Source organism: Anopheles funestus, unplaced genomic scaffold (genome assembly GCF_943734845.2).
Source record: "Anopheles funestus unplaced genomic scaffold, idAnoFuneDA-416_04 scaffold_21_ctg1, whole genome shotgun sequence".
Taxonomy (NCBI): Eukaryota; Metazoa; Arthropoda; class Insecta; order Diptera; family Culicidae; genus Anopheles; species Anopheles funestus.
The window spans coordinates 468570-495359 of NW_026045264.1; the positions used below are offsets into that span (position 1 = coordinate 468570).

Consider the following 26790-nt stretch of genomic DNA (forward strand, 5'->3'; position numbering starts at 1 on the left):
TAATGATCAGATCTATCCAAATATGTGCTACAATTGAAGATCCATTGGAAACTGACCGAGTTATAAGCATCCAAAGTGGCAAAATGAGGAATTTTTTTGGAAAAGTTGAGAAAATGTTAAGTCTTTTGTACCTCGAATAACTTTTTCCACAGACAACTTAGCACATCGGCGTAGAATAACTTTTGGTAGCTAATGACCAGATCTATCCAAATATGTGCTACAATTGAAGATCCATTGGAAACTGACCGAGTTATAAGCATCCAAAGTGGCAAAATGAGGAATTTTTTTGGAAAAGTTGAGAAATGTTAAGTCTTTGTACCTCGAATAACTTTTTCCACAGACAACTTAGCACATCGGCGTAGAATAACTTTTATTAGCTAATGACCAGATCTATCCAAATATGTGCTACAATTGAAGATCCATTGGAAACTGACCGAGTTATAAGCATCCAAAGTGGCAAAATGAGGATTTTTTTTTGAAAAGTTGAGAAAATGTTAAGTCTTTGTACCTCGAATAACTTTTTCCACAGACAACTTAGCACATCGGCGTAGAATAACTTTTGGTAGCTAATGACCAGATCTATCCAAATATGTGCTACAATTGAAGATCCATTGGAAACTGACCGAGTTATAAGCATCCAAAGTGGCAAAATGAGGAATTTTTTTAGAAAAATTGAGAAAATGTTAAGTCTTTGTACCTCAAATAACTTTTTCCACAGACAACTTAGCACATCGGCGTAGCATAACTTTTGGTAGCTAATGACCAGATCTATCCAAATATGTGCTACAATTGAAGATCCATTGGAAACTGACCGAGTTATAAGCATCCAAAGTGGCAAAATGAGGAATTTTTTTGGAAAAGTTGAGAAAATGTTAAGTCTTTGTACCTCGAATAACTTTTTCCACAGACAACTTAGCACATCGGCGTAGAATAACTTTTGGTAGCTAATGACCAGATCTATCCAAATATGTGCTACAATTGAAGATCCATTGGAAACTGACGAGTTATAAGCATCCAAAGTGGCAAAATGAGGAATTTTTTTGGAAAAGTTGAGAAAATGTTAAGTCTTTGTACCTCGAATAACTTTTTCCACAGACAACTTAGCACATCGGCGTAGAATAACTTTTGGTAGCTAATGACCAGATCTATTCAAATATGTGCTACAATTGAAGATCCATGGAAACTGACCGAGTTATAAGCATCCAAAGTGGCAAAATGAGGAATTTTTTTAGAAAAATTGAGAAAATGTTAAGTCTTTGTACCTCAAATAACTTTTTCCACAGACAACTTAGCACATCGGCGTAGAATAACTTTTGGTAGGTAATGACCAGATCTATCCAAATATGTGCTACAATTGAAGATCCATTGGAAACTGACCGAGTTATAAGCATCCAAAGTGGCAAAATGAGGAATTTTTTTGGAAAAGTTGAGAAAATGTTAAGTCTTTGTACCTCGAATAACTTTTTCCACAGACAACTTAGCACATCGGCGTAGAATAACTTTTGGTAGCTAATGACCAGATCTATCCAAATATGTGCTACAATTGAAGATCCATTGGAAACTGACCGAGTTATAAGCATCCAAAGTGGCAAAATGAGGAATTTTTTTGGAAAAGTTGAGAAAATGTTAAGTCTTTGTACCTCAAATAACTTTTTCCACAGACAACTTAGCACATCGGCGTAGAATAACTTTTGGTAGCTAATGACCAGATCTATCCAAATATGTGCTACAATTGAAGATCCATTGGAAACTGACCGAGTTATAAGCATCCAAAGTGGCAAAATGAGGAATTTTTTTGGAAAAGTTGAGAAAATGTTAAGTCTTTGTACCTCAAATAACTTTTTCCACAGACAACTTAGCACATCGGCGTAGAATAACTTTTGGTAGCTAATGACCAGATCTATCCAAATATGTGCTACAATTGAAGATCCATTGGAAACTGACCGAGTTATAAGCATCCAAAGTGGCAAAATGAGGAATTTTTTTGGAAAAGTTGAGAAAATGTTAAGTCTTTGTACCTCAAATAACTTTTTCCACAGACAACTTAGCACATCGGCGTAGAATAACTTTTGGTAGCTAATGACCAGATCTATCCAAATATGTGCTACAATTGAAGATCCATTGGAAACTGACCGAGTTATAAGCATCCAAAGTGGCAAAATGAGGAATTTTTTTAGAAAAATTGAGAAAATGTTAAGTCTTTGTACCTCAAATAACTTTTTCCACAGACAACTTAGCACATCGGCGTAGAATAACTTTTGGTAGCTAATGACCAGATCTATCCAAATATGTGCTACAATTGAAGATCCATTGGAAACTGTCCGAGTTATAAGCATCCAAAGTGGCAAAATGAGGAATTTTTTTGGAAAAGTTGAGAAAATGTTAAGTCTTTGTACCTCAAATAACTTTTTCCACAGACAACTTAGCACATCGGCGTAGAATAACTTTTGGTAGCTAATGACCAGATCTATCCAAATATGTGCTACAATTGAAGATCCATTGGAAACTGACCGAGTTATAAGCATCCAAAGTGGCAAAATGAGGAATTTTTTGGAAAAGTTGAGAAAATGTTAAGTCTTTGTACCTCGAATAACTTTTTCCACAGACAACTTAGCACATCGGCGTAGAATAGTTTTTGGTAGCTAATGACCAGATCTATCCAAATATGTGCTACAATTGAAGATCCATTGGAAACTGACCGAGTTATAAGCATCCAAAGTGGCAAAATGAGGAATTTTTTTGGAAAAGTTGAGAAAATGTTAAGTCTTTGTACCTCGAATAACTTTTTCCACAGACAACTTAGCACATCGGCGTAGAATAACTTTTGGTAGCTAATGACCAGATCTATCCAAATATGTGCTACAATTGAAGATCCATTGGAAACTGACCGAGTTATAAGCATCCAAAGTGGCAAAATGAGGAATTTTTTTAGAAAAATTGAGAAAATGTTAAGTCTTTGTACCTCGAATAACTTTTTCCACAGACAACTTAGCACATCGGCGTAGAATAACTTTTGGTAGCTAATGACCAGATCTATCCAAATATGTGCTACAATTGAAGATCCATTGGAAACTGACCGAGTTATAAGCATCCAAAGTGGCAAAATGAGGAATTTTTTTAGGAAAAATTGAGAAAATTTTAAGTCTTTTGTACCTCCAATAACTTTTTCCACAGACAACTTAGCACATCGGCGTAGAATAACTTTTGGTAGCTGATGAGCAGATCTTTCCAAATCTGTGTTACAATTGAAGATCCATCGGAAACTGACCGAGTTATAAGCATCCAAAGTGGCAAAATGAGGAATTTTTTAGGAAAAATTGAGAAAATTTTAAGTCTTTGTACCTCGAATACTTTTTCCACAGACAACTTAGCACATCGGCGTAGAATAACTTTTGGTAGCTGATGAGCAGATCTTTCCAAATCTGTGTTACAATTGAAGATCCATTGGAAACTGACCGAGTTATAAGCATCCAAAGTGGCAAAATGAGGAATTTTTTTAGGAAAAATTGAGAAAATTTTAAGTCTTTGTACCTCGAATAACTTTTTCCACAGACAACTTAGCACATCGACGTAGAATAACTTTGGTAGCTAATGATCAGATCTATCCAAATATGTGCTACAATTGAAGATCCATTGGAAACTGTCCGAGTTATAAGCATCCAAAGTGGCAAAATGAGGAATTTTTTTGGAAAAGTTGAGAAAATGTTAAGTCTTTGTACCTCGAATAACTTTTTCCACAGACAACTTAGCACATCGGCGTAGAATAACTTTTGGTAGGCTAATAACCAGATCTATCCAAATATGTGCTACAATTGAAGATCCATTGGAAACTGACCGAGTTATAAGCATCCAAAGTGGCAAAATGAGGAATTTTTTTAGAAAAATTGAGAAAATGTTAAGTCTTTGTACCTCAAATAACTTTTTCCACAGACAACTTAGCACATCGGCGTAGAATAACTTTTGGTAGCTGATGAGCAGATCTTTCCAAATCTGTGTTACAATTGAAGATCCATTGGAAAACTGACCGAGTTATAAGCATCCAAAGTGGCAAAATGAGGAATTTTTAGGAAAAATTGAGAAAATTTTAAGTCTTTGTACCTCGAATAACTTTTTCCACAGACAACTTAGCACATCGGCGTAGAATAACTTTTGGTAGCTAATGACCAGATCTATCCAAATATGTGCTACAATTCAAGATCCATTGGAAACTGACCGAGTTATAAGCATCCAAAGTGGCAAAATGAGGAATTTTTTTAGAAAAATTGAGAAAATGTTAAGTCTTTGTACCTCAAATAACTTTTTCCACAGACAACTTAGCACATCGGCGTAGAATAACTTTTGGTAGCTGATGAGCAGATCTTTCCAAATCTGTGTTACAATTGAAGATCCATTGGAAACTGACCGAGTTATAAGCATCCAAAGTGGCAAAATGAGGAATTTTTTAGGAAAAATTGAGAAAATTTTAAGTCTTTGTACCTCGAATAACTTTTTCCACAGACAACTTAGCACATCGGCGTAGAATAACTTTTGGTAGCTAATGACCAGATCTATCCAAATATGTGCTACAATTCAAGATCCATTGGAAACTGACCGAGTTATAAGCATCCAAAGTGGCAAAATGAGGAATTTTTTTGGAAAAGTTGAGAAAATGTTAAGTCTTTGTACCTCGAATAACTTTTTCCACAGACAACTTAGCACATCGGCGTAGAATAACTTTTGGTAGCTAATAACCAGATCTATCCAAATATGTGCTACAATTGAAGATCCATTGGAAACTGACCGAGTTATAAGCATCCAAAGTGGCAAAATGAGGAATTTTTTTAGAAAAATTGAGAAAATGTTAAGTCTTTGTACCTCAAATAACTTTTTCCACAGACAACTTAGCACATCGGCGTAGAATAACTTTTGGTAGCTAATGACCAGATCTATCCAAATATGTGCTACAATTGAAGATCCATTGGAAACTGACCGAGTTATAAGCATCCAAAGTGGCAAAATGAGGATTTTTTTTTGGAAAGTTGAGAAAATGTTAAGTCTTTGTACCTCGAATAACTTTTTCCACAGACAACTTAGCACATCGACGTAGAATAACTTTTGGTAGCTAATGACCAGATCTATCCAAATATGTGCTACAATTCAAGATCCATTGGAAACTGACCGAGTTATAAGCATCCAAAGTGGCAAAATGAGGAATTTTTTTGGAAAAATTGAGAAAATTTTAAGTCTTTGTACCTCGAATAACTTTTTCCACAGACAACTTAGCACATCGGCGTAGAATAACTTTTGGTAGCTAATGACCAGATCTATCCAAATATGTGGTACAATTGAAGATCCATTGGAAACTGACCGAGTTATAAGCATCCAAAGTGGCAAAATGAGGAATTTTTTTGGAAAAGTTGAGAAAATGTTAAGTCTTTGTACCTCGAATAACTTTTTCCACAGACAACTTAGCACATCGGCGTAGAATAACTTTTGGTAGCTAATGACCAGATCTATCCAAATATGTGCTACAATTGAAGATCCATTGGAAACTGACCGAGTTATAAGCATCCAAAGTGGCAAAATGAGGATTTTTTTTTGGAAAGTTGAGAAAATGTTAAGTCTTTGTACCTCGAATAACTTTTTCCACAGACAACTTAGCACATCGGCGTAGAATAACTTTTGGTAGCTAATGACCAGATCTATCCAAATATGTGCTACAATTGAAGATCCATTGGAAACTGACCGAGTTATAAGCATCCAAAGTGGCAAAATGAGGAATTTTTTTGGAAAAGTTGAGAAAATGTTAAGTCTTTGTACCTCGAATAACTTTTTCCACAGACAACTTAGCACATCGGCGTAGAATAACTTTTGGTAGCTGATGAGCAGATCTTTCCAAATATGTGCTACAATTGAAGATCCATTGGAAACTGACCGAGTTATAAGCATCCAAAGTGGCAAAATGAGGAATTTTTTTGGAAAAGTTGAGAAAATGTTAAGTCTTTGTACCTCGAATAACTTTTTCCACAGACAACTTAGCACATCGGCGTAGAATAACTTTTGGTAGCTAATGACCAGATCTATCCAAATATGTGCTACAATTGAAGATCCATTGGAAACTGACCGAGTTATAAGCATCCAAAGTGGCAAAATGAGGAATTTTTTTAGAAAAATTGAGAAAATGTTAAGTCTTTGTACCTCGAATAACTTTTTCCACAGACAACTTAGCACATCGGCGTAGAATAACTTTTGGTAGCTAATGACCAGATCTATCCAAATATGTGCTACAATTGAAGATCCATTGGAAACTGACCGAGTTATAAGCATCCAAAGTGGCAAAATGAGGAATTTTTTTGGAAAAGTTGAGAAAATGTTAAGTCTTTGTACCTCGAATAACTTTTTCCACAGACAACTTAGCACATCGGCGTAGAATAACTTTTGGTAGCTAATGACCAGATCTATCCAAATATGTGCTACAATTGAAGATCCATTGGAAACTGACCGAGTTATAAGCATCCAAAGTGGCAAAATGAGGAATTTTTTTAGAAAAATTGAGAAAAAGTTAAGTCTTTGTACCTCCAATAACTTTTTCCACAGACAACTTAGCACATCGGCGTAGAATAACTTTTGGTAGCTGATGAGCAGATCTTTCCAAATCTGTGTTACAATTGAAGATCCATTGGAAACTGACCGAGTTATAAGCATCCAAAGTGGCAAAATGAGGAATTTTTTAGGAAAAATTGAGAAAATTTTAAGTCTTTGTACCTCGAATAACTTTTTCCACAGACAACTTAGCACATCGGCGTAGAATAACTTTTGGTAGCTGATGAGCAGATCTTTCCAAATCTGTGTTACAATTGAAGATCCATTGGAAACTGACCGAGTTATAAGCATCCAAAGTGGCAAAATGAGGAATTTTTTAGGAAAAATTGAGAAAATTTTAAGTCTTTGTACCTCGAATAACTTTTTCCACAGACAACTTAGCACATCGGCGTAGAATAACTTTTGGTAGCTTATGACCAGATCTATCCAAATATGTGCTACAATTGAAGATCCATTGGAAACTGACCGAGTTATAAGCATCCAAAGTGGCAAAATGAGGAATTTTTTTGGAAAAGTTGAGAAAATGTTAAGTCTTTGTACCTCGAATAACTTTTTCCACAGACAACTTAGCACATCGGCGTAGAATAACTTTTGGTAGCTGATGAGCAGATCTTTCCAAATATGTGCTACAATTGAAGATCTATTGGAAACTGACCGAGTTATAAGCATCCAAAGTGGCAAAATGAGGAATTTTTTTGGAAAAGTTGAGAAAATGTTAAGTCTTTGTACCTCGAATAACTTTTTCCACAGACAACTTAGCACATCGGCGTAGAATAACTTTTGGTAGCTAATGACCAGATCTATCCAAATATGTGCTACAATTGAAGATCCATTGGAAACTGACCGAGTTATAAGCATCCAAAGTGGCAAAATGAGGATTTTTTTTGGAAAAGTTGAGAAAATGTTAAGTCTTTGTACCTCGAATAACTTTTTCCACAGACAACTTAGCACATCGGCGTAGAATAACTTTTGGTAGCTAATGACCAGATCTATCCAAATATGTGCTACAATTGAAGATCCATTGGAAACTGACCGAGTTATAAGCATCCAAAGTGGCAAAATGAGGAATTTTTTTAGAAAAATTGAGAAAAAGTTAAGTCTTTGTACCTCCAATAACTTTTTCCACAGACAACTTAGCACATCGGCGTAGAATAACTTTTGGTAGCTGATGAGCAGATCTTTCCAAATCTGTGTTACAATTGAAGATCCATTGGAAACTGACCGAGTTATAAGCATCCAAAGTGGCAAAATGAGGAATTTTTTAGGAAAAATTGAGAAAATTTTAAGTCTTTGTACCTCGAATAACTTTTTCCACAGACAACTTAGCACATCGGCGTAGAATAACTTTTGGTAGCTGATGAGCAGATCTTTCCAAATCTGTGTTACAATTGAAGATCCATTGGAAACTGACCGAGTTATAAGCATCCAAAGTGGCAAAATGAGGAATTTTTTAGGAAAAATTGAGAAAATTTTAAGTCTTTGTACCTCGAATAACTTTTTCCACAGACAACTTAGCACATCGGCGTAGAATAACTTTTGGTAGCTTATGACCAGATCTATCCAAATATGTGCTACAATTGAAGATCCATTGGAAACTGACCGAGTTATAAGCATCCAAAGTGGCAAAATGAGGAATTTTTTTGGAAAAGTTGAGAAAATGTTAAGTCTTTGTACCTCGAATAACTTTTTCCACAGACAACTTAGCACATCGGCGTAGAATAACTTTTGGTAGCTGATGAGCAGATCTTTCCAAATCTGTGTTACAATTGAAGATCCATTGGAAACTGACCGAGTTATAAGCATCCAAAGTGGCAAAATGAGGAATTTTTTTAGGAAAAATTGAGAAAATTTTAAGTCTTTGTACCTCGAATAACTTTTTCCACAGACAACTTAGCACATCGGCGTAGAATAACTTTTGGTAGCTAATGACCAGATCTATCCAAATATGTGCTACAATTGAAGATCCATTGGAAACTGACCGAGTTATAAGCATCCAAAGTGGCAAAATGAGGAATTTTTTTGGAAAAGTTGAGAAAATGTTAAGTCTTTGTACCTCGAATAACTTTTTCCACAGACAACTTAGCACATCGGCGTAGAATAACTTTTGGTAGCTAATGACCAGATCTATCCAAATATGTGCTACAATTGAAGATCCATTGGAAACTGACCGAGTTATAAGCATCCAAAGTGGCAAAATGAGGAATTTTTTAGGAAAAATTGAGAAAATTTTAAGTCTTTGTACCTCCAATAACTTTTTCCACAGACAACTTAGCACATCGGCGTAGAATAACTTTTGGTAGCTGATGAGCAGATCTTTCCAAATCTGTGTTACAATTGAAGATCCATTGGAAACTGACCGAGTTATAAGCATCCAAAGTGGCAAAATGAGGAATTTTTTAGGAAAAATTGAGAAAATTTTAAGTCTTTGTACCTCGAATAACTTTTTCCACAGACAACTTAGCACATCGGCGTAGAATAACTTTTGGTAGCTGATGAGCAGATCTTTCCAAATCTGTGTTACAATTGAAGATCCATTGGAAACTGACCGAGTTATAAGCATCCAAAGTGGCAAAATGAGGAATTTTTTAGGAAAAATTGAGAAAATTTTAAGTCTTTGTACCTCGAATAACTTTTTCCACAGACAACTTAGCACATCGACGTAGAATAACTTTTGGTAGCTAATGACCAGATCTATCCAAATATGTGCTACAATTGAAGATCCATTGGAAACTGACCGAGTTATAAGCATCCAAAGTGGCAAAATGAGGAATTTTTTTGGAAAAGTTGAGAAAATGTTAAGTCTTTGTACCTCGAATAACTTTTTCCACAGACAACTTAGCACATCGGCGTAGAATAACTTTTGGTAGCTAATAACCAGATCTATCCAAATATGTGCTACAATTGAAGATCCATTGGAAACTGACCGAGTTATAAGCATCCAAAGTGGCAAAATGAGGAATTTTTTTAGAAAAATTGAGAAAATGTTAAGTCTTTGTACCTCGAATAACTTTTTCCACAGACAACTTAGCACATCGGCGTAGAATAACTTTTGGTAGCTAATGACCAGATCTATCCAAATATGTGCTACAATTGAAGATCCATTGGAAACTGACCGAGTTATAAGCATCCAAAGTGGCAAAATGAGGAATTTTTTGGAAAAGTTGAGAAAATGTTAAGTCTTTGTACCTCGAATAACTTTTTCCACAGACAACTTAGCACATCGGCGTAGAATAACTTTTGGTAGCTAATGACCAGATCTATCCAAATATGTGCTACAATTGAAGATCCATTGGAAACTGACCGAGTTATAAGCATCCAAAGTGGCAAAATGAGGAATTTTTTTGGAAAAGTTGAGAAAATGTTAAGTCTTTGTACCTCGAATAACTTTTTCCACAGACAACTTAGCACATCGGCGTAGAATAACTTTTGGTAGCTAATGACCAGATCTATCCAAATATGTGCTACAATTGAAGATCCATTGGAAACTGACCGAGTTATAAGCATCCAAAGTGGCAAAATGAGGAATTTTTTTGGAAAAGTTGAGAAAATGTTAAGTCTTTGTACCTCAAATAACTTTTTCCACAGACAACTTAGCACATCGGCGTAGAATAACTTTTGGTAGCTAATGACCAGATCTATCCAAATATGTGCTACAATTGAAGATCCATTGGAAACTGACCGAGTTATAAGCATCCAAAGTGGCAAAATGAGGAATTTTTTTGGAAAAGTTGAGAAAATGTTAAGTCTTTGTACCTCAAATAACTTTTTCCACAGACAACTTAGCACATCGGCGTAGAATAACTTTTGGTAGCTAATGACCAGATCTATCCAAATATGTGCTACAATTGAAGATCCATTGGAAACTGACCGAGTTATAAGCATCCAAAGTGGCAAAATGAGGAATTTTTTTAGAAAAATTGAGAAAATGTTAAGTCTTTGTACCTCAAATAACTTTTTCCACAGACAACTTAGCACATCGGCGTAGAATAACTTTTGGTAGCTAATAACCAGATCTATCCAAATATGTGCTACAATTGAAGATCCATTGGAAACTGACCGAGTTATAAGCATCCAAAGTGGCAAAATGAGGAATTTTTTGGAAAAGTTGAGAAAATGTTAAGTCTTTGTACCTCGAATAACTTTTTCCACAGACAACTTAGCACATCGGCGTAGAATAACTTTTGGTAGCTAATGACCAGATCTATCCAAATATGTGCTACAATTGAAGATCCATTGGAAACTGACCGAGTTATAAGCATCCAAAGTGGCAAAATGAGGAATTTTTTTGGAAAAGTTGAGAAAATGTTAAGTCTTTGTACCTCGAATAACTTTTTCCACAGACAACTTAGCACATCGGCGTAGAATAACTTTTGGTAGCTAATGACCAGATCTATTCAAATATGTGCTACAATTGAAGATCCATTGGAAACTGACCGAGTTATAAGCATCCAAAGTGGCAAAATGAGGAATTTTTTTAGAAAAATTGAGAAAATGTTAAGTCTTTGTACCTCAAATAACTTTTTCCACAGACAACTTAGCACATCGGCGTAGAATAACTTTTGGTAGGTAATGACCAGATCTATCCAAATATGTGCTACAATTGAAGATCCATTGGAAACTGACCGAGTTATAAGCATCCAAAGTGGCAAAATGAGGAATTTTTTTGGAAAAGTTGAGAAAATGTTAAGTCTTTGTACCTCGAATAACTTTTTCCACAGACAACTTAGCACATCGGCGTAGAATAACTTTTGGTAGCTAATGACCAGATCTATCCAAATATGTGCTACAATTGAAGATCCATTGGAAACTGACCGAGTTATAAGCATCCAAAGTGGCAAAATGAGGAATTTTTTTGGAAAAGTTGAGAAAATGTTAAGTCTTTGTACCTCAAATAACTTTTTCCACAGACAACTTAGCACATCGGCGTAGAATAACTTTTGGTAGCTAATGACCAGATCTATCCAAATATGTGCTACAATTGAAGATCCATTGGAAACTGACCGAGTTATAAGCATCCAAAGTGGCAAAATGAGGAATTTTTTTGGAAAAGTTGAGAAAATGTTAAGTCTTTGTACCTCAAATAACTTTTTCCACAGACAACTTAGCACATCGGCGTAGAATAACTTTTGGTAGCTAATGACCAGATCTATCCAAATATGTGCTACAATTGAAGATCCATTGGAAACTGACCGAGTTATAAGCATCCAAAGTGGCAAAATGAGGAATTTTTTTGGAAAAGTTGAGAAAATGTTAAGTCTTTGTACCTCAAATAACTTTTTCCACAGACAACTTAGCACATCGGCGTAGAATAACTTTTGGTAGCTAATGACCAGATCTATCCAAATATGTGCTACAATTGAAGATCCATTGGAAACTGACCGAGTTATAAGCATCCAAAGTGGCAAAATGAGGAATTTTTTTAGAAAAATTGAGAAAATGTTAAGTCTTTGTACCTCAAATAACTTTTTCCACAGACAACTTAGCACATCGGCGTAGAATAACTTTTGGTAGCTAATGACCAGATCTATCCAAATATGTGCTACAATTGAAGATCCATTGGAAACTGTCCGAGTTATAAGCATCCAAAGTGGCAAAATGAGGAATTTTTTTGGAAAAGTTGAGAAAATGTTAAGTCTTTGTACCTCAAATAACTTTTTCCACAGACAACTTAGCACATCGGCGTAGAATAACTTTTGGTAGCTAATGACAAGATCTATCCAAATATGTGCTACAATTGAAGATCCATTGGAAACTGACCGAGTTATAAGCATCCAAAGTGGCAAAATGAGGAATTTTTTGGAAAAGTTGAGAAAATGTTAAGTCTTTGTACCTCGAATAACTTTTTCCACAGACAACTTAGCACATCGGCGTAGAATAGTTTTTGGTAGCTAATGACCAGATCTATCCAAATATGTGCTACAATTGAAGATCCATTGGAAACTGACCGAGTTATAAGCATCCAAAGTGGCAAAATGAGGAATTTTTTTGGAAAAGTTGAGAAAATGTTAAGTCTTTGTACCTCGAATAACTTTTTCCACAGACAACTTAGCACATCGGCGTAGAATAACTTTTGGTAGCTAATGACCAGATCTATCCAAATATGTGCTACAATTGAAGATCCATTGGAAACTGACCGAGTTATAAGCATCCAAAGTGGCAAAATGAGGAATTTTTTTAGAAAAATTGAGAAAATGTTAAGTCTTTGTACCTCGAATAACTTTTTCCACAGACAACTTAGCACATCGGCGTAGAATAACTTTTGGTAGCTAATGACCAGATCTATCCAAATATGTGCTACAATTGAAGATCCATTGGAAACTGACCGAGTTATAAGCATCCAAAGTGGCAAAATGAGGAATTTTTTAGGAAAAATTGAGAAAATTTTAAGTCTTTGTACCTCCAATAACTTTTTCCACAGACAACTTAGCACATCGGCGTAGAATAACTTTTGGTAGCTGATGAGCAGATCTTTCCAAATCTGTGTTACAATTGAAGATCCATCGGAAACTGACCGAGTTATAAGCATCCAAAGTGGCAAAATGAGGAATTTTTTAGGAAAAATTGAGAAAATTTTAAGTCTTTGTACCTCAAATAACTTTTTCCACCGACATCTGAGCATATCGGCATGGAACAACTTATATTAGCCAATGAGCTGATCTATCCAAATCTGTGTTACAACTGAAGATCCGTCGAAAACTGACCGAGTTATGAGCATGCAAAGTGGCAAAATGAGGAATTTTTTAGAAAAACCGAGAAAATGTTAAGTCTTTGTATCTCGAATAACTTTTTCCACAGACATTTGAGCATATCGGCATGGAACAACTTATGGTAGCCAATGAGCTGATCTATCAAAATCTGTGTTACAACTGAAGATCCGTCGAAAACTGACCGAGTTATGAGCATGCAAAGTATCATAATGAGAATTTCTTTAGAAAAACCGAGAAAATGTTAAGTCTTTGTATCTCGAATAACTTTTTCCACAGACATCTGAGCATATCGGCATGGAACAACTTATGGTAGCCAATGAGCTGATCTATCCAAATCTGTGTTACAACTGAAGATCCGTCGAAAACTGACCGAGTTATGAGCATGCAAAGTATCATAATGAGAATTTCTTTAGAAAAACCGAGAAAATGTTAAGTCTTTGTATCTCGAATAACTTTTTCCACAGACATCTGAGCATATCGGCATGGAACAACTTATGGTAGCCAATGAGCTGATCTATCCAAATCTGTGATACAACTGAAGATCCGTCGAAAACTGACCGAGTTATGAGCATGCAAAGTGGCAAAATGAGGAATTTTTTAGAAAAACCGAGAAAATGTTAAGTCTTTGTATCTCGAATAACTTTTTCCACAAACATTTGAGCATATCGGCATGGAACAACTTATGGTAGACAATGAGCAGATCTATCCAAATCTGTGTTACAATTGAAGATCCGTCGAAAACTGACCGAGTTATGAGCATGCAAAGTAGCAAAATGAGGAATTTTTTAGAAAAACCGAGAAAATGTTAAGTCTTTGTATCTCGAATAACTTTTTCCACAGACATCTGAGCATATCGGCATGGAACAACTTATGGTAGCCAATGAGCTGATCTATCCAAATCTGTGATACAACTGAAGATCCGTCGAAAACTGACCGAGTTATGAGCATGCAAAGTGGCAAAATGAGGAATTTTTTAGAAAAACCGAGAAAATGTTAAGTCTTTGTATCTCGAATAACTTTTTCCACAAACATTTGAGCATATCGACATGGAACAACTTATGGTAGACAATGAGCAGATCTATCCAAATCTGTGTTACAATTGAAGATCCGTCGAAAACTGACCGAGTTATGAGCATGCAAAGTAGCAAAATGAGGAATTTTTTAGAAAAACCGAGAAAATGTTAAGTCTTTGTATCTCGAATAACTTTTTCCACAGACATCTGAGCATATCGGCATGGAACAACTTATGGTAGCCAATGAGCTGATCTATCCAAATCTGTGTTACAACTGAAGATCCGTCGAAAACTGACCGAGTTATGAGCATGCAAAGTATCATAATGAGAATTTCTTTAGAAAAACCGAGAAAATGTTAAGTCTTTGTATCTCGAATAACTTTTTCCACAGACATCTGAGCATATCGGCATGGAACAACTTATGGTAGCCAATGAGCTGATCTATCCAAATCTGTGATACAACTGAAGATCCGTCGAAAACTGACCGAGTTATGAGCATGCAAAGTGGCAAAATGAGGAATTTTTTAGAAAAACCGAGAAAATGTTAAGTCTTTGTATCTCGAATAACTTTTTCCACAAACATTTGAGCATATCGGCATGGAACAACTTATGGTAGACAATGAGCAGATCTATCCAAATCTGTGTTACAACTGAAGATACGTCGAAAACTGACCGAGTTATGAGCATGCAAAGTGGCAAAATGAGGAATTTTTTAGAAAAACCGAGAAAATGTTAAGTCTTTGTATCTCGAATAACTTTTTCCACAGACATCTGAGCATATCGGCATGAAACAACTTATGGTAGCCAATGAGCAGATCTATCCAAATCTGTGTTACAACTGAAGATCCGTCGAAAACTGATCGAGTTATGAGCATGCAAATTGGCAAAATGAGGAATTTTTTAGAAAAACCGAGAAAATGTTAAGTCTCTGTATCTCGAATAACTTTTTCCACAGACATCTGAGCATATCGGCATGAAACAACTTATGGTAGCCAATGAGCAGATCTATCCAAATCTGTGTTACAATTGAAGATCCGTCGAAAACTGACCGAGTTATGAGCATGCAAAGTAGCAAAATGAGGAATTTTTTTAGAAAAATTGAGAAAATGTTAAGTCTTTGTATCTCGAATAACTTTTTCCACAGACATCTGAGCATATCGGCATGGAACAACTTATGGTAGCCAATGAGCTGATCTATCAAAATCTGTGTTACAACTGAAGATACGTCGAAAACTGACCGAGTTATGAGCATGCAAAGTGGCAAAATGAGGAATTTTTTAGAAAAACCGAGAAAATGTTAAGTCTTTGTATCTCGAATAACTTTTTCCACAGACATCTGAGCACATCGACGTGAAACAACTTATGGTAGTCAATGAGCAGATCTATCCAAATCTGTGTTACAATTGAAGATCCGTCGAAAACTGACCGAGTTATGAGCATGCAAAGTGGCAAAATGAGGAATTTTTTAGAAAAACCGAGAAAATGTTAAGTCTTTGTATCTCGAATAACTTTTTCCACAGACATCTGAGCATATCGGCATGGAACAACTTATGGTAGCCAATGAGCTGATCTATCAAAATCTGTGTTACAACTGAAGATACGTCGAAAACTGACCGAGTTATGAGCATGCAAAGTGGCAAAATGAGGAATTTTTTAGAAAAACCGAGAAAATGTTAAGTCTTTGTATCTCGAATAACTTTTTCCACAGACATCTGAGCACATCGACGTGAAACAACTTATGGTAGTCAATGAGCAGATCTATCCAAATCTATGTTACAATTGAAGATCCGTCGAAAACTGACCGAGTTATGAGCATGCAAAGTAGCAAAATGAGGAATTTTTTAGAAAACCGAGAAAATGTTAAGTCTTTGTATCTCGAATAACTTTTTCCACAGACATCTGAGCATATCGGCATGGAACAACTTATGGTAGCCAATGAGCTGATCTATCAAAATCTGTGTTACAACTGAAGATCCGTCGAAAACTGACCGAGTTATGAGCATGCAAAGTGGCAAAATGAGGAATTTTTTAGAAAAACCGAGAAAATGTTAAGTCTTTGTATCTCGAATAACTTTTTCCACAGACATCTGAGCCAAACGACATGGAACAACTTATGGTAGCCAATGAGCAGATCTATCAAAATCTGTGTTACAACTGAAGATACGTCGAAAACTGACCAATTTATGAGCATGCAAAGTGGCAAAATGAGGAATTTTTTAGAAAAACCGAGAAAATGTTAAGTCTTTGTATCTCGAATAACTTTTTCCACAGACATCTGAGCATATCGGCATGGAACAACTTATGGTAGCCAATGAGCTGATCTATCCAAATCTGTGTTACAACTGAAGATCCGTCGAAAACTGACCGAGTTATGAGCATGCAAAGTGGCAAAATGAGGAATTTTTTAGAAAAACCGAGAAAATGTTAAGTCTTTGTATCTCGAATAACTTTTTCCACAGACATCTGAGCATATCGGCATGGAACAACTTATGGTAGCCAATGAGCTGATCTATCAAAATCTGTGTTACAACTGAAGATACGTCGAAAACTGACCGAGTTATGAGCATGCAAAGTGGCAAAATGAGGAATTTTTTAGAAAAACCGAGAAAATGTTAAGTCTTTGTATCTCGAATAACTTTTTCCACAGACATCTGAGCACATCGACGTGAAACAACTTATGGTAGTCAATGAGCAGATCTATCCAAATCTGTGTTACAATTGAAGATCCGTCGAAAACTGACCGAGTTATGAGCATGCAAAGTAGCAAAATGAGGAATTTTTTAGAAAAACCGAGAAAATGTTAAGTCTTTGTATCTCGAATAACTTTTTCCACAGACATCTGAGCATATCGGCATGGAACAACTTATGGTAGCCAATGAGCTGATCTATCAAAATCTGTGTTACAACTGAAGATCCGTCGAAAACTGACCGAGTTATGAGCAGGCAAAGTGGCAAAATGAGGAATTTTTTAGAAAAACCGAGAAAATGTTAAGTCTTTGTATCTCGAATAACTTTTTCCACAGACATCTGAGCATATCGGCATAAAACAACTTATGGTAGCCAATGAGCTGATCTATCAAAATCTGTGTTACAACTGAAGATCCGTCGAAAACTGACCGAGTTATGAGCATGCAAAGTGGCAAAATGAGGAATTTTTTAGAAAAACCGAGAAAATGTTAAGTCTTTGTATCTCGAATAACTTTTTCCACAGACATCTGAGCCAAACGACGTGGAACAACTTATGGTAGCCAATGAGCAGATCTATCAAAATCTGTGTTACAACTGAAGATACGTCGAAAACTGACCGAGTTATGAGCATGCAAAGTGGCAAAATGAGGAATTTTTTAGAAAAACCGAGAAAATGTTAAGTCTTTGTATCTCGAATAACTTTTTCCACAGACATCTGAGCACATCGACGTGAAACAACTTATGGTAGTCAATGAGCAGATCTATCCAAATCTGTGTTACAATTGAAGATCCGTCGAAAACTGACCGAGTTATGAGCATGCAAAGTAGCAAAATGAGGAATTTTTTAGAAAAACCGAGAAAATGTTAAGTCTTTGTATCTCGAATAACTTTTTCCACAGACATCTGAGCATATCGGCATGGAACAACTTATGGTAGCCAATGAGCTGATCTATCAAAATCTGTGTTACAACTGAAGATCCGTCGAAAACTGACCGAGTTATGAGCATGCAAAGTGGCAAAATGAGGAATTTTTTAGAAAAACCGAGAAAATGTTAAGTCTTTGTATCTCGAATAACTTTTTCCACAGACATCTGAGCATATCGGCATGGAACAACTTATGGTAGCCAATGAGCTGATCTATCAAAATCTGTGTTACAACTGAAGATCCGTCGAAAACTGACCGAGTTATGAGCATGCAAAGTAGCAAAATGAGGAATTTTTAAGAAAAACCGAGAAAATGTTAAGTCTTTCTATCTCGAATAACTTTTTCCACAGACATCTGAGCCAAACGATGTGAAACAACTTATGGTAGCCAATGAGCAGATCTATCCAAATCTGTGTTACAATTGAAGATCCGTCGAAAACTGACCGAGTTATGAGCATGCAAAGTGGCAAAATGAGGAATTTTTTAGAAAAACCGAGAAAATGTTAAGTCTTTCTATCTCGAATAACTTTTTCCACAGACATCTGAGCCAAACGATGTGAAACAACTTATGGTAGCCAATGAGCAGATCTATCCAAATCTGTGTTACAATTGAAGATCCGTCGAAAACTGACCGAGTTATGAGCATGCAAAGTAGCAAAATGAGGAATTTTTAAGAAAAACCGAGAAAATGTTAAGTCTTTCTATCGCGAATAACTTTTTCCACAGACATCTGAGCCAAACGACGTGAAAAAACTTATGGTAGCCAATGAGCAGATCTATCCAAATCTGTGCTACAATTGAAGATCCGTCGAAAACTGACCGAGTTATGAGCATGCAAAGTAGCAAAATAAGGATTTTTTTTGAAAAACCGAGAAAATGTTTAGTCTTTGTATCTCGAATAACTTTTTCCACAGACATCTGAGCCAAACGACGTGGAACAACTTATGGTAGCCAATGAGCAGATCTATCCAAATCTGTGCTACAATTGAAGATCCGTCGAAAACTGACCGAGTTATGAGCATGCAAAGTAGCAAAATAAGGATTTTTTTAGAAAAACCGAGAAAATGTTAAGTCTTTGTATCTCGAATAACTTTTTCCACAGACATCTGAGCATATCGACATGGAACAACTTATGGTAGCCAATGAGCTGATCTATTCAAATCTGTGTTACAACTGAAGATCCGTCGAAAACTGACCGAGTTATGAGCATGCAAAGTGGCAAAATAAGGAATTTTTTAGAAAAACCGAGAAAATGTTAAGTCTTTGTACCTCGAATAACTTTTTCCACAGACATCTGAGCATATCGACATGGAACAACTTATGGTAGCCAATTAGCTGATCTATTCAAATCTGTGTTACAACTGAAGATCCGTCGAAAACTGACCGAGTTATGAGCATGCAAAGTGGCAAAATAAGGAATTTTTTAGAAAAACCGAGAAAATGTTAAGTCTTTGTATCTCGAATAACTTTTTCCACAGACATCTGAGCATATCGACATGGAACAACTTATGGTAGCCAATGAGCTGATATACCCAAATCTGTGTTACAATTGAAGATCCGTCGAAAACTGACCGAGTTATGAGCATGCAAAGTGGCAAAATGAGGATTTTTTTAGAAAAACCGAGAAAATGTTAAGTCTTTGTATTTCGAATAACTTTTTCCACAGACATCTAAGCATATCGACATGGAACAACTTATGGTAGCTAATGAGCTGATCTATCCAAATCTGTGTTACAATTGAATATCCGTCGAAAACTGACCGAGTTATGAGCATGCAAAGTAGAAAAATGAGTATATTTTTAGAAAAACCGAGAAAATGTTAAGTCTTTATATTTCGAATAACTTTTTCCACAGACATCTGAGCATATCGACATGGAACAACTTATGGTAGCCAATGAGCTGATCTATCCAAATCTGTGTTACAACTGAAGATCCGTCGAAAACTGACCGAGTTATGAGCATGCAAAGTGGCAAAATGAGGAATTTTTTAGAAAAACCGAGAAAATGTTAAGTCTTTGTATCTCGAATAACTTTTTCCACAGACATCTGAGCATATCGACATGGAACAACTTATGGTAGCCAATGAGCTGATCTATCCAAATCTGTGTTACAACTGAAGATCCGTCGAAAACTGACCGAGTTATGAGCATGCAAAGTGGCAAAATGAGGATTTTTTTGGAAAAACCGAGAAAATGTTAAGTCTTTGTATCTCGAATAACTTTTTCCACAGACATCTGAGCATATCGGCATGGAACAACTTATGGTAGCTAATGAGCAGATCCATTCAAATCTGTGTTACAACTGAAGATCCGTCGAAAACTGACCGAGTTATGAGCATGCAAAGTGGCAAAATAAGGATTTTTTTGGAAAAACCGAGTAAATGTTAAGTCTTTGTATCTCGAATAACTTTTTCCACAGACATCTGAGCATATCGGAATGGAGCAACTTATGGTAGCCAATGAGCTGATCTATCCAAATCTGTATTGCAACTGAAGATCCGTCGAAAACTGACCGAGTTATGAGCATGCAAAGTGGCAAAATGAGGAATTTTTTAGAAAAACCGAGAAAATGTTAAGTCTTTGTATCTCGAATAACTTTTTCCACAGACATCTGAGCACATCAACATGGAACAACTTATGGTAGCCAATGAGCTGATCTATCCAAATCTGTGTTACAATTGAAGATCCGTCGAAAACTGAACGAGTTATGAGCATGCAAAGTGGCAAAATGAGGAATTTTTTAGAAAAACCGAGAAAATGTTAGGTCTTTGTATCTCGAATAACTTTTTCCACAGACATCTGAGCATATCGGCATAGAACAACTTATGGTAGCCAATGAGCTGATCTATTCAAATCTGTGTTACAATTGAAGATCCGTCGAAAACTGACCGAGTTATGAGCATGCAAAGTGGCAAAATAAGGATTTTTTGGAAAAACCGAGAAAATGTTAAGTCTTTGTATCTCGAATAACTTTTTCCACAGACATCTGAGCACATCAACATGGAACAACTTATGGTAGCCAATGAGCTGATCTATCCAAATATGTGTTACAATTGGAGATCCGTCGAAAACTGACCGAGTTATGAGCATGCAAAGTGGCAAAATAAGGATTTTTTGGAAAAACCAAGAAAATGTTAAGTCTTTGAATCTCGAATAACTTTTTCCACAGACATCTGAGCACATCAACATGGAACAACTTATGGTAGCCAATGAGCTGATCTATCCAAATCTGTGTTACAATTGAAGATCCGTCGAAAACTGACCGAGTTATGAGCATGCAAAGTGGCAAAATGAGGATTTTTTTTGGAAAAACCGAGAAAATGTTAAGTCTTTGTATCTCGAATAACTTTTTCCACAGACATCTGAGCATATCGGCAAGAAACAACTTATGAAAGCCAATGAGCTGATCTATTCAAATCTGTGTTACAATTGAAGATCCGTCGAAAACTGACCGAGTTATGAGCATGCAAAGTGGCAAAATAAGGATTTTTTGGAAAAACCGAGAAAATGTTAAGTCTTTGTATCTCGAATAACTTTTTCCACAGACATCTGAGCATATCGGCATGGAACAACTTATGGTAGCCAATGAGCAGATCTATCCAAATCTGTGTTACAATTGAAGATCCGTCGAAAACTGACCGAGTTATGAGCATGCAAAGTGGCAAAATGAGGATTTTTTTAGAAAAACCGAGAAAATGTTAAGTCTTTGTATCTCGAATAACTTTTTCCACAGACATCTGAGCATATCGGCATGGAACAACTTATGGTAGCCAATGAGCAGATCTATCCAAATCTGTGTTACAATTGAAGATCCGTCGAAAACTGACCGAGTTATGAGCATGCAAAGTGGCAAAATAAGGATTTTTTGGAAAAACCGAGAAAATGTTAAGTCTTTGAATCTCGAATAACTTTTTCCACAGACATCTGAGCACATCAACATGGAACAACTTATGGTAGCCAATGAGCTGATCTATCCAAATCTGTGTTACAATTGAAGATCCGTCGAAAACTGACCGAGTTATGAGCATGCAAAGTGGCAAAAATGAGGATTTTTTTTTGGAAAAACCGAGAAAATGTTAAGTCTTTGTATCTCGAATAACTTTTTCCACAGACATCTGAGCATATCGGCAAGAAACAACTTATGAAAGCCAATGAGCTGATCTATCCAAATCTGTGTTACAACTGAAGATCCGTCGAAAACTGACCGAGTTATGAGCATGCAAAGTGGCCAAAATGAGGAATTTTTTAGAAAAACCGAGAAAATGTTAAGTCTTTGTATCTCGAATAACTTTTTCCACAGACATCTGAGCACATCGACATGGAACAACTTATGGTAGCCAATGAGCTGATCTATTCAAATCTGTGTTACAATTGAAGATCCGTCGAAAACTGACCGAGTTATGAGCATGCAAAGTGGCAAAATAAGGATTTTTTGGAAAAACCGAGAAAATGTTAAGTCTTTGTATCTCGAATAACTTTTTCCACAGACATCTGAGCATATCGGCATGGAACAACTTATGGTAGCCAATGAGCAGATCTATCCAAATCTGTGTTACAATTGAAGATCCGTCGAAAACTGACCGAGTTATGAGCATGCAAAGTGGCAAAATAAGGATTTTTTGGAAAAACCGAGAAAATGTTAAGTCTTTGTATCTCGAATAACTTTTTCCACAGACATCTGAGCACATCAACATGGAACTACTTATGGTAGCCAATGAGCTGATCTATCCAAATCTGTGTTACAATTGAAGATCCGTCGAAAACTGACCGAGTTATGAGCATGCAAAGTGGCAAAATGAGGATTTTTTTTGGAAAAACCGAGAAAATGTTAAGTCTTTGTATCTCGAATAACTTTTTCCACAGACATCTGAGCATATCGGCATGGAACAACTTATGAAAGCCAATGAGCTGATCTATCCAAATCTGTGTTACAATTGAAGATCCGTCGAAAACTGACCGAGTTATGAGCATGCAAAGTGGCAAAATAAGGATTTTTTGGAAAAACCGAGAAAATGTTAAGTCTTTGTATCTCGAATAACTTTTTCCACAGACATCTGAGCATATCGACATGGAACAACTTATGGTAGCCAATGAGCTGATCTATCCAAATCTGTGTTACAACTGAAGATCCGTCGAAAACTGACCGAGTTATGAGCATGCAAAGTGGAAAAATGAGGAATTTTTTAGAAAAACCGAGAAAATGTTAAGTCTTTGTATCTCGAATAACTTTTTCCACAGACATCTGAGCATATCGGCATGGAACAACTTATGGTAGCCAATGAGCAGATCTATCCAAATCTGTGTTACAATTGAAGATCCGTCGAAAACTGACCGAGTTATGAGCATGCAAAGTGGCAAAATAAGGATTTTTTGGAAAAACCGAGAAAATGTTAAGTCTTTGTATCTCGAATAACTTTTTCCACAGACATCTGAGCACATCAACATGGAACAACTTATGGTAGCCAATGAGCTGATCTATCCAAATCTGTGTTACAATTGAAGATCCGTCGAAAACTGACCGAGTTATGAGCATGCAAAGTGGCAAAATGAGGATTTTTTTTGGAAAAACCGAGAAAATGTTAAGTCTTTGTATCTCGAATAACTTTTTCCACAGACATCTGAGCATATCGGCAAGAAACAACTTATGAAAGCCAATGAGCTGATCTATCCAAATCTGTGTTACAACTGAAGATCCGTCGAAAACTGACCGAGTTATGAGCATGCAAAGTGGCAAAATGAGGAATTTTTTAGAAAAACCGAGAAAATGTTAAGTCTTTGTATCTCGAATAACTTTTTCCACAGACATCTGAGCACATCGACATGGAACAACTTATGGTAGCCAATGAGCTGATCTATTCAAATCTGTGTTACAATTGAAGATCCGTCGAAAACTGACCGAGTTATGAGCATGCAAAGTGGCAAAATAAGGATTTTTTGGAAAAACCGAGAAAATGTTAAGTCTTTGTATCTCGAATAACTTTTTCCACAGACATCTGAGCATATCGGCATGGAACAACTTATGGTAGCCAATGAGCAGATCTATCCAAATCTGTGTTACAATTGAAGATCCGTCGAAAAACTGACCGAGTTATGAGCATGCAAAGTGGCAAAATAAGGATTTTTTGGAAAAACCGAGAAAATGTTAAGTCTTTGTATCTCGAATAACTTTTTCCACAGACATCTGAGCACATCAACATGGAACTACTTATGGTAGCCAATGAGCTGATCTATCCAAATCTGTGTTACAATTGAAGATCCGTCGAAAACTGACCGAGTTATGAGCATGCAAAGTGGCAAAATGAGGATTTTTTTTGGAAAAACCGAGAAAATGTTAAGTCTTTGTATCTCGAATAACTTTTTCCACAGACATCTGAGCATATCGGCATGGAACAACTTATGAAAGCCAATGAGCTGATCTATCCAAATCTGTGTTACAATTGAAGATCCGTCGAAAACTGACCGAGTTATGAGCATTCAAAGTGGCAAAATAAGGATTTTTTGGAAAAACCGAGAAAATGTTAAGTCTTTGTATCTCGAATAACTTTTTCCACAGACATCTGAGCATATCGGCATGGAACAACTTATGGTAGCCAATGAGCTGATCTATCCAAATCTGTGTTACAACTGAAGATCCGTCGAAAACTGACCGAGTTTATGAGCATGCAAAGTGGAAAAATGAGGAATTTTTTAGAAAAACCGAGAAAATGTTAAGTCTTTGTATCTCGAATAACTTTTTCCACAGACATCTGAGCATATCGGCATGGAACAACTTATGGTAGCCAATGAGCTGATCTATCCAAATCTGTGTTACAACTGAAGATCCGTCGAAAACTGACCGAGTTATGAGCATGCAAAGTGGAAAAATGAGGAATTTTTTAGAAAAACCGAGAAAATGTTAAGTCTTTGTATCTCGAATAACTTTTTCCACAGACATCTGAGCATATCGACGTGGAACAACTTATAGCTGCGGGGCCACGACAGTTGAGGATTCCCTCAGAACTCAAAACCTCAGGAACTCATGAGTGATTTTGAGGGATTTGCGTTTTGAGGAAAACCTGGCCGATCTACAAAAACCTCAAAAACTTTTTGAGACTTTTTTGAGGAATCGTTTTTGACAGTTCCGATGCCACAGCTGTTCAGAATGTAAACAAAACATATTTTTGTTTGCGGTTTTTTTCAATGAAAGTACACTTTTTGTGTGCCATTGTTAATGCAAATACCCACTGAAGAACTAAAATTAACATTAATTATAATTTTAAAACCGTATTTGTGTGTTTTATTTTTTGTTTTTTGCGACGGTAAATTGTTCATTTGTTGCACAGTGTTGTGACACAATTTATGTATACGTTTTAATTTAAAAACTAAACTTTTTATGTGAAAGACTATCCATGAATCTCGTTCTTCTGATTGATAAAATGTTAAAATACTTTCTTTTCTTTAAAACAACTTTTTATTGACCATATTTTCCATCGATTTGATCAAAAAACACCTTCGAACAAAGATTACAATTACATGAAATACGTAGCATTTGTCAAACACTGTTTGTTGTCGCTGACGAAAAGAGAGGCAGCATGAGTGACTGTTTGTGTGACCAAATTTGAGGAAAACCTCAAACGGCCACGGCAACACTGGTTTTGAGACGCTTTTTGAGGGAATTGAGTGACTGAGGAAGTTTGAGGGAAAGTCTCAACTGTCGTGGCCCCGCAGCTTATGGTAGCCAATGAGCTGATCTATTCAAATCTGTGTTACAACTGAAGATCCGTCGAAAACTGACCGAGTTATGAGCATGCAAAGTGGAAAAATGAGGAATTTTTTAGAAAAACCGAGAAAATGTTAAGTCTTTGTATCTCGAATAACTTTTTCCACAGACATCTGAGCATATCGACATGGAACAACTTATGGTAGCCAATGAGCTGATCTATCCAAATCTGTGTTACAACTGAAGATCCGTCGAAAACTGACCGAGTTATGAGCATGCAAAGTGGCAAAATGAGGAATTTTTTAGAAAAACCGAGAAAATGTTAAGTCTTTGTATCTCGAATAACTTTTTCCACAGACATCTGAGCATATCGGCATGGAACAACTTATGGTAGCCAATGAGCAGATCTATCCAAATCTGTGTTACAACTGAAGATCCGTCGAAAACTGACCGAGTTATGAGCATGCAAAGTGGAAAAATGAGGAATTTTTTAGAAAAACCGAGAAAATGTTAAGTCTTTGTATCTCGAATAACTTTTTCCACAGACATCTGAGCATATCGACGTGGAACAACTTATGGTAGCCAATGAGCTGATCTATTCAAATCTGTGTTACAACTGAAGATCCGTCGAAAACTGACCGAGTTATGAGCATGCAAAGTGGAAAAAATGAGGAATTTTTTAGAAAAACCGAGAAAATGTTAAGTCTTTGTATCTCGAATAACTTTTTCCACAGACATCTGAGCATATCGACATGGAACAACTTATGGTAGCCATGAGCTGATCTATCCAAATCTGTGTTACAACTGAAGAACCGTCGAAAACTGACCGAGTTATGAGCATGCAAAGTGGCAAAATGAGGAAATTTTTTAGAAAAACCGAGAAAATGTTAAGTCTTTGTATCTCGAATAACTTTTTCCACAGACATCTGAGCACATCGATGTGGAACAACTTATGGTAGCCAATGAGCTGATCTATCCAAATCTGTGTTACAATTGAAGATCCGTCGAAAACTGACCGAGTTATGAGCATTCAAAGTGGCAAAATAAGGATTTTTTGGAAAAAACCGAGAAAATGTTAAGTCTTTGTATCTCGAATAACTTTTTCCACAGACATCTGAGCATATCGGCATGGAACAATTTATGGTAGCCAATGAGCAGATCTATCCCAAATCTGTGT

The 26790-nt window shown here is 36.3% G+C and overlaps 1 protein-coding gene and 1 long non-coding RNA gene across 15 annotated transcripts in view; one reads left to right on the forward strand and one right to left on the reverse strand.

Annotated features, from left to right (window-relative positions):
- The window catches only part of LOC125774292 (uncharacterized), a 38968-nt gene extending 19717 nt beyond the window's left edge, over window positions 1-19251 (reverse strand). For 3 of the 14 annotated variants that reach the window (XR_007420759.1, XR_007420758.1, XR_007420760.1), the window contains exon 1: window positions 4855-6911. Coding sequence is in view for 4 of the 14 variants with exons in the window: in XM_049444559.1 (XP_049300516.1) it covers window positions 10977-12353 (1377 nt within the window). In the remaining 10 variants the exon portion in view is untranslated. The other 11 variants (XR_007420762.1, XM_049444568.1, XM_049444565.1 and 8 more) reach the window with 11 other exon arrangements.
- Window positions 691-19189, forward strand: LOC125774294 (uncharacterized). Its single transcript, XR_007420763.1, has 3 exons — window positions 691-1320; window positions 9450-11148; window positions 13038-19189. It is a non-coding gene; the product is annotated as an uncharacterized LOC125774294 (long non-coding RNA).
- Window positions 19252-26790: the final 7539 nt, after the last annotated feature.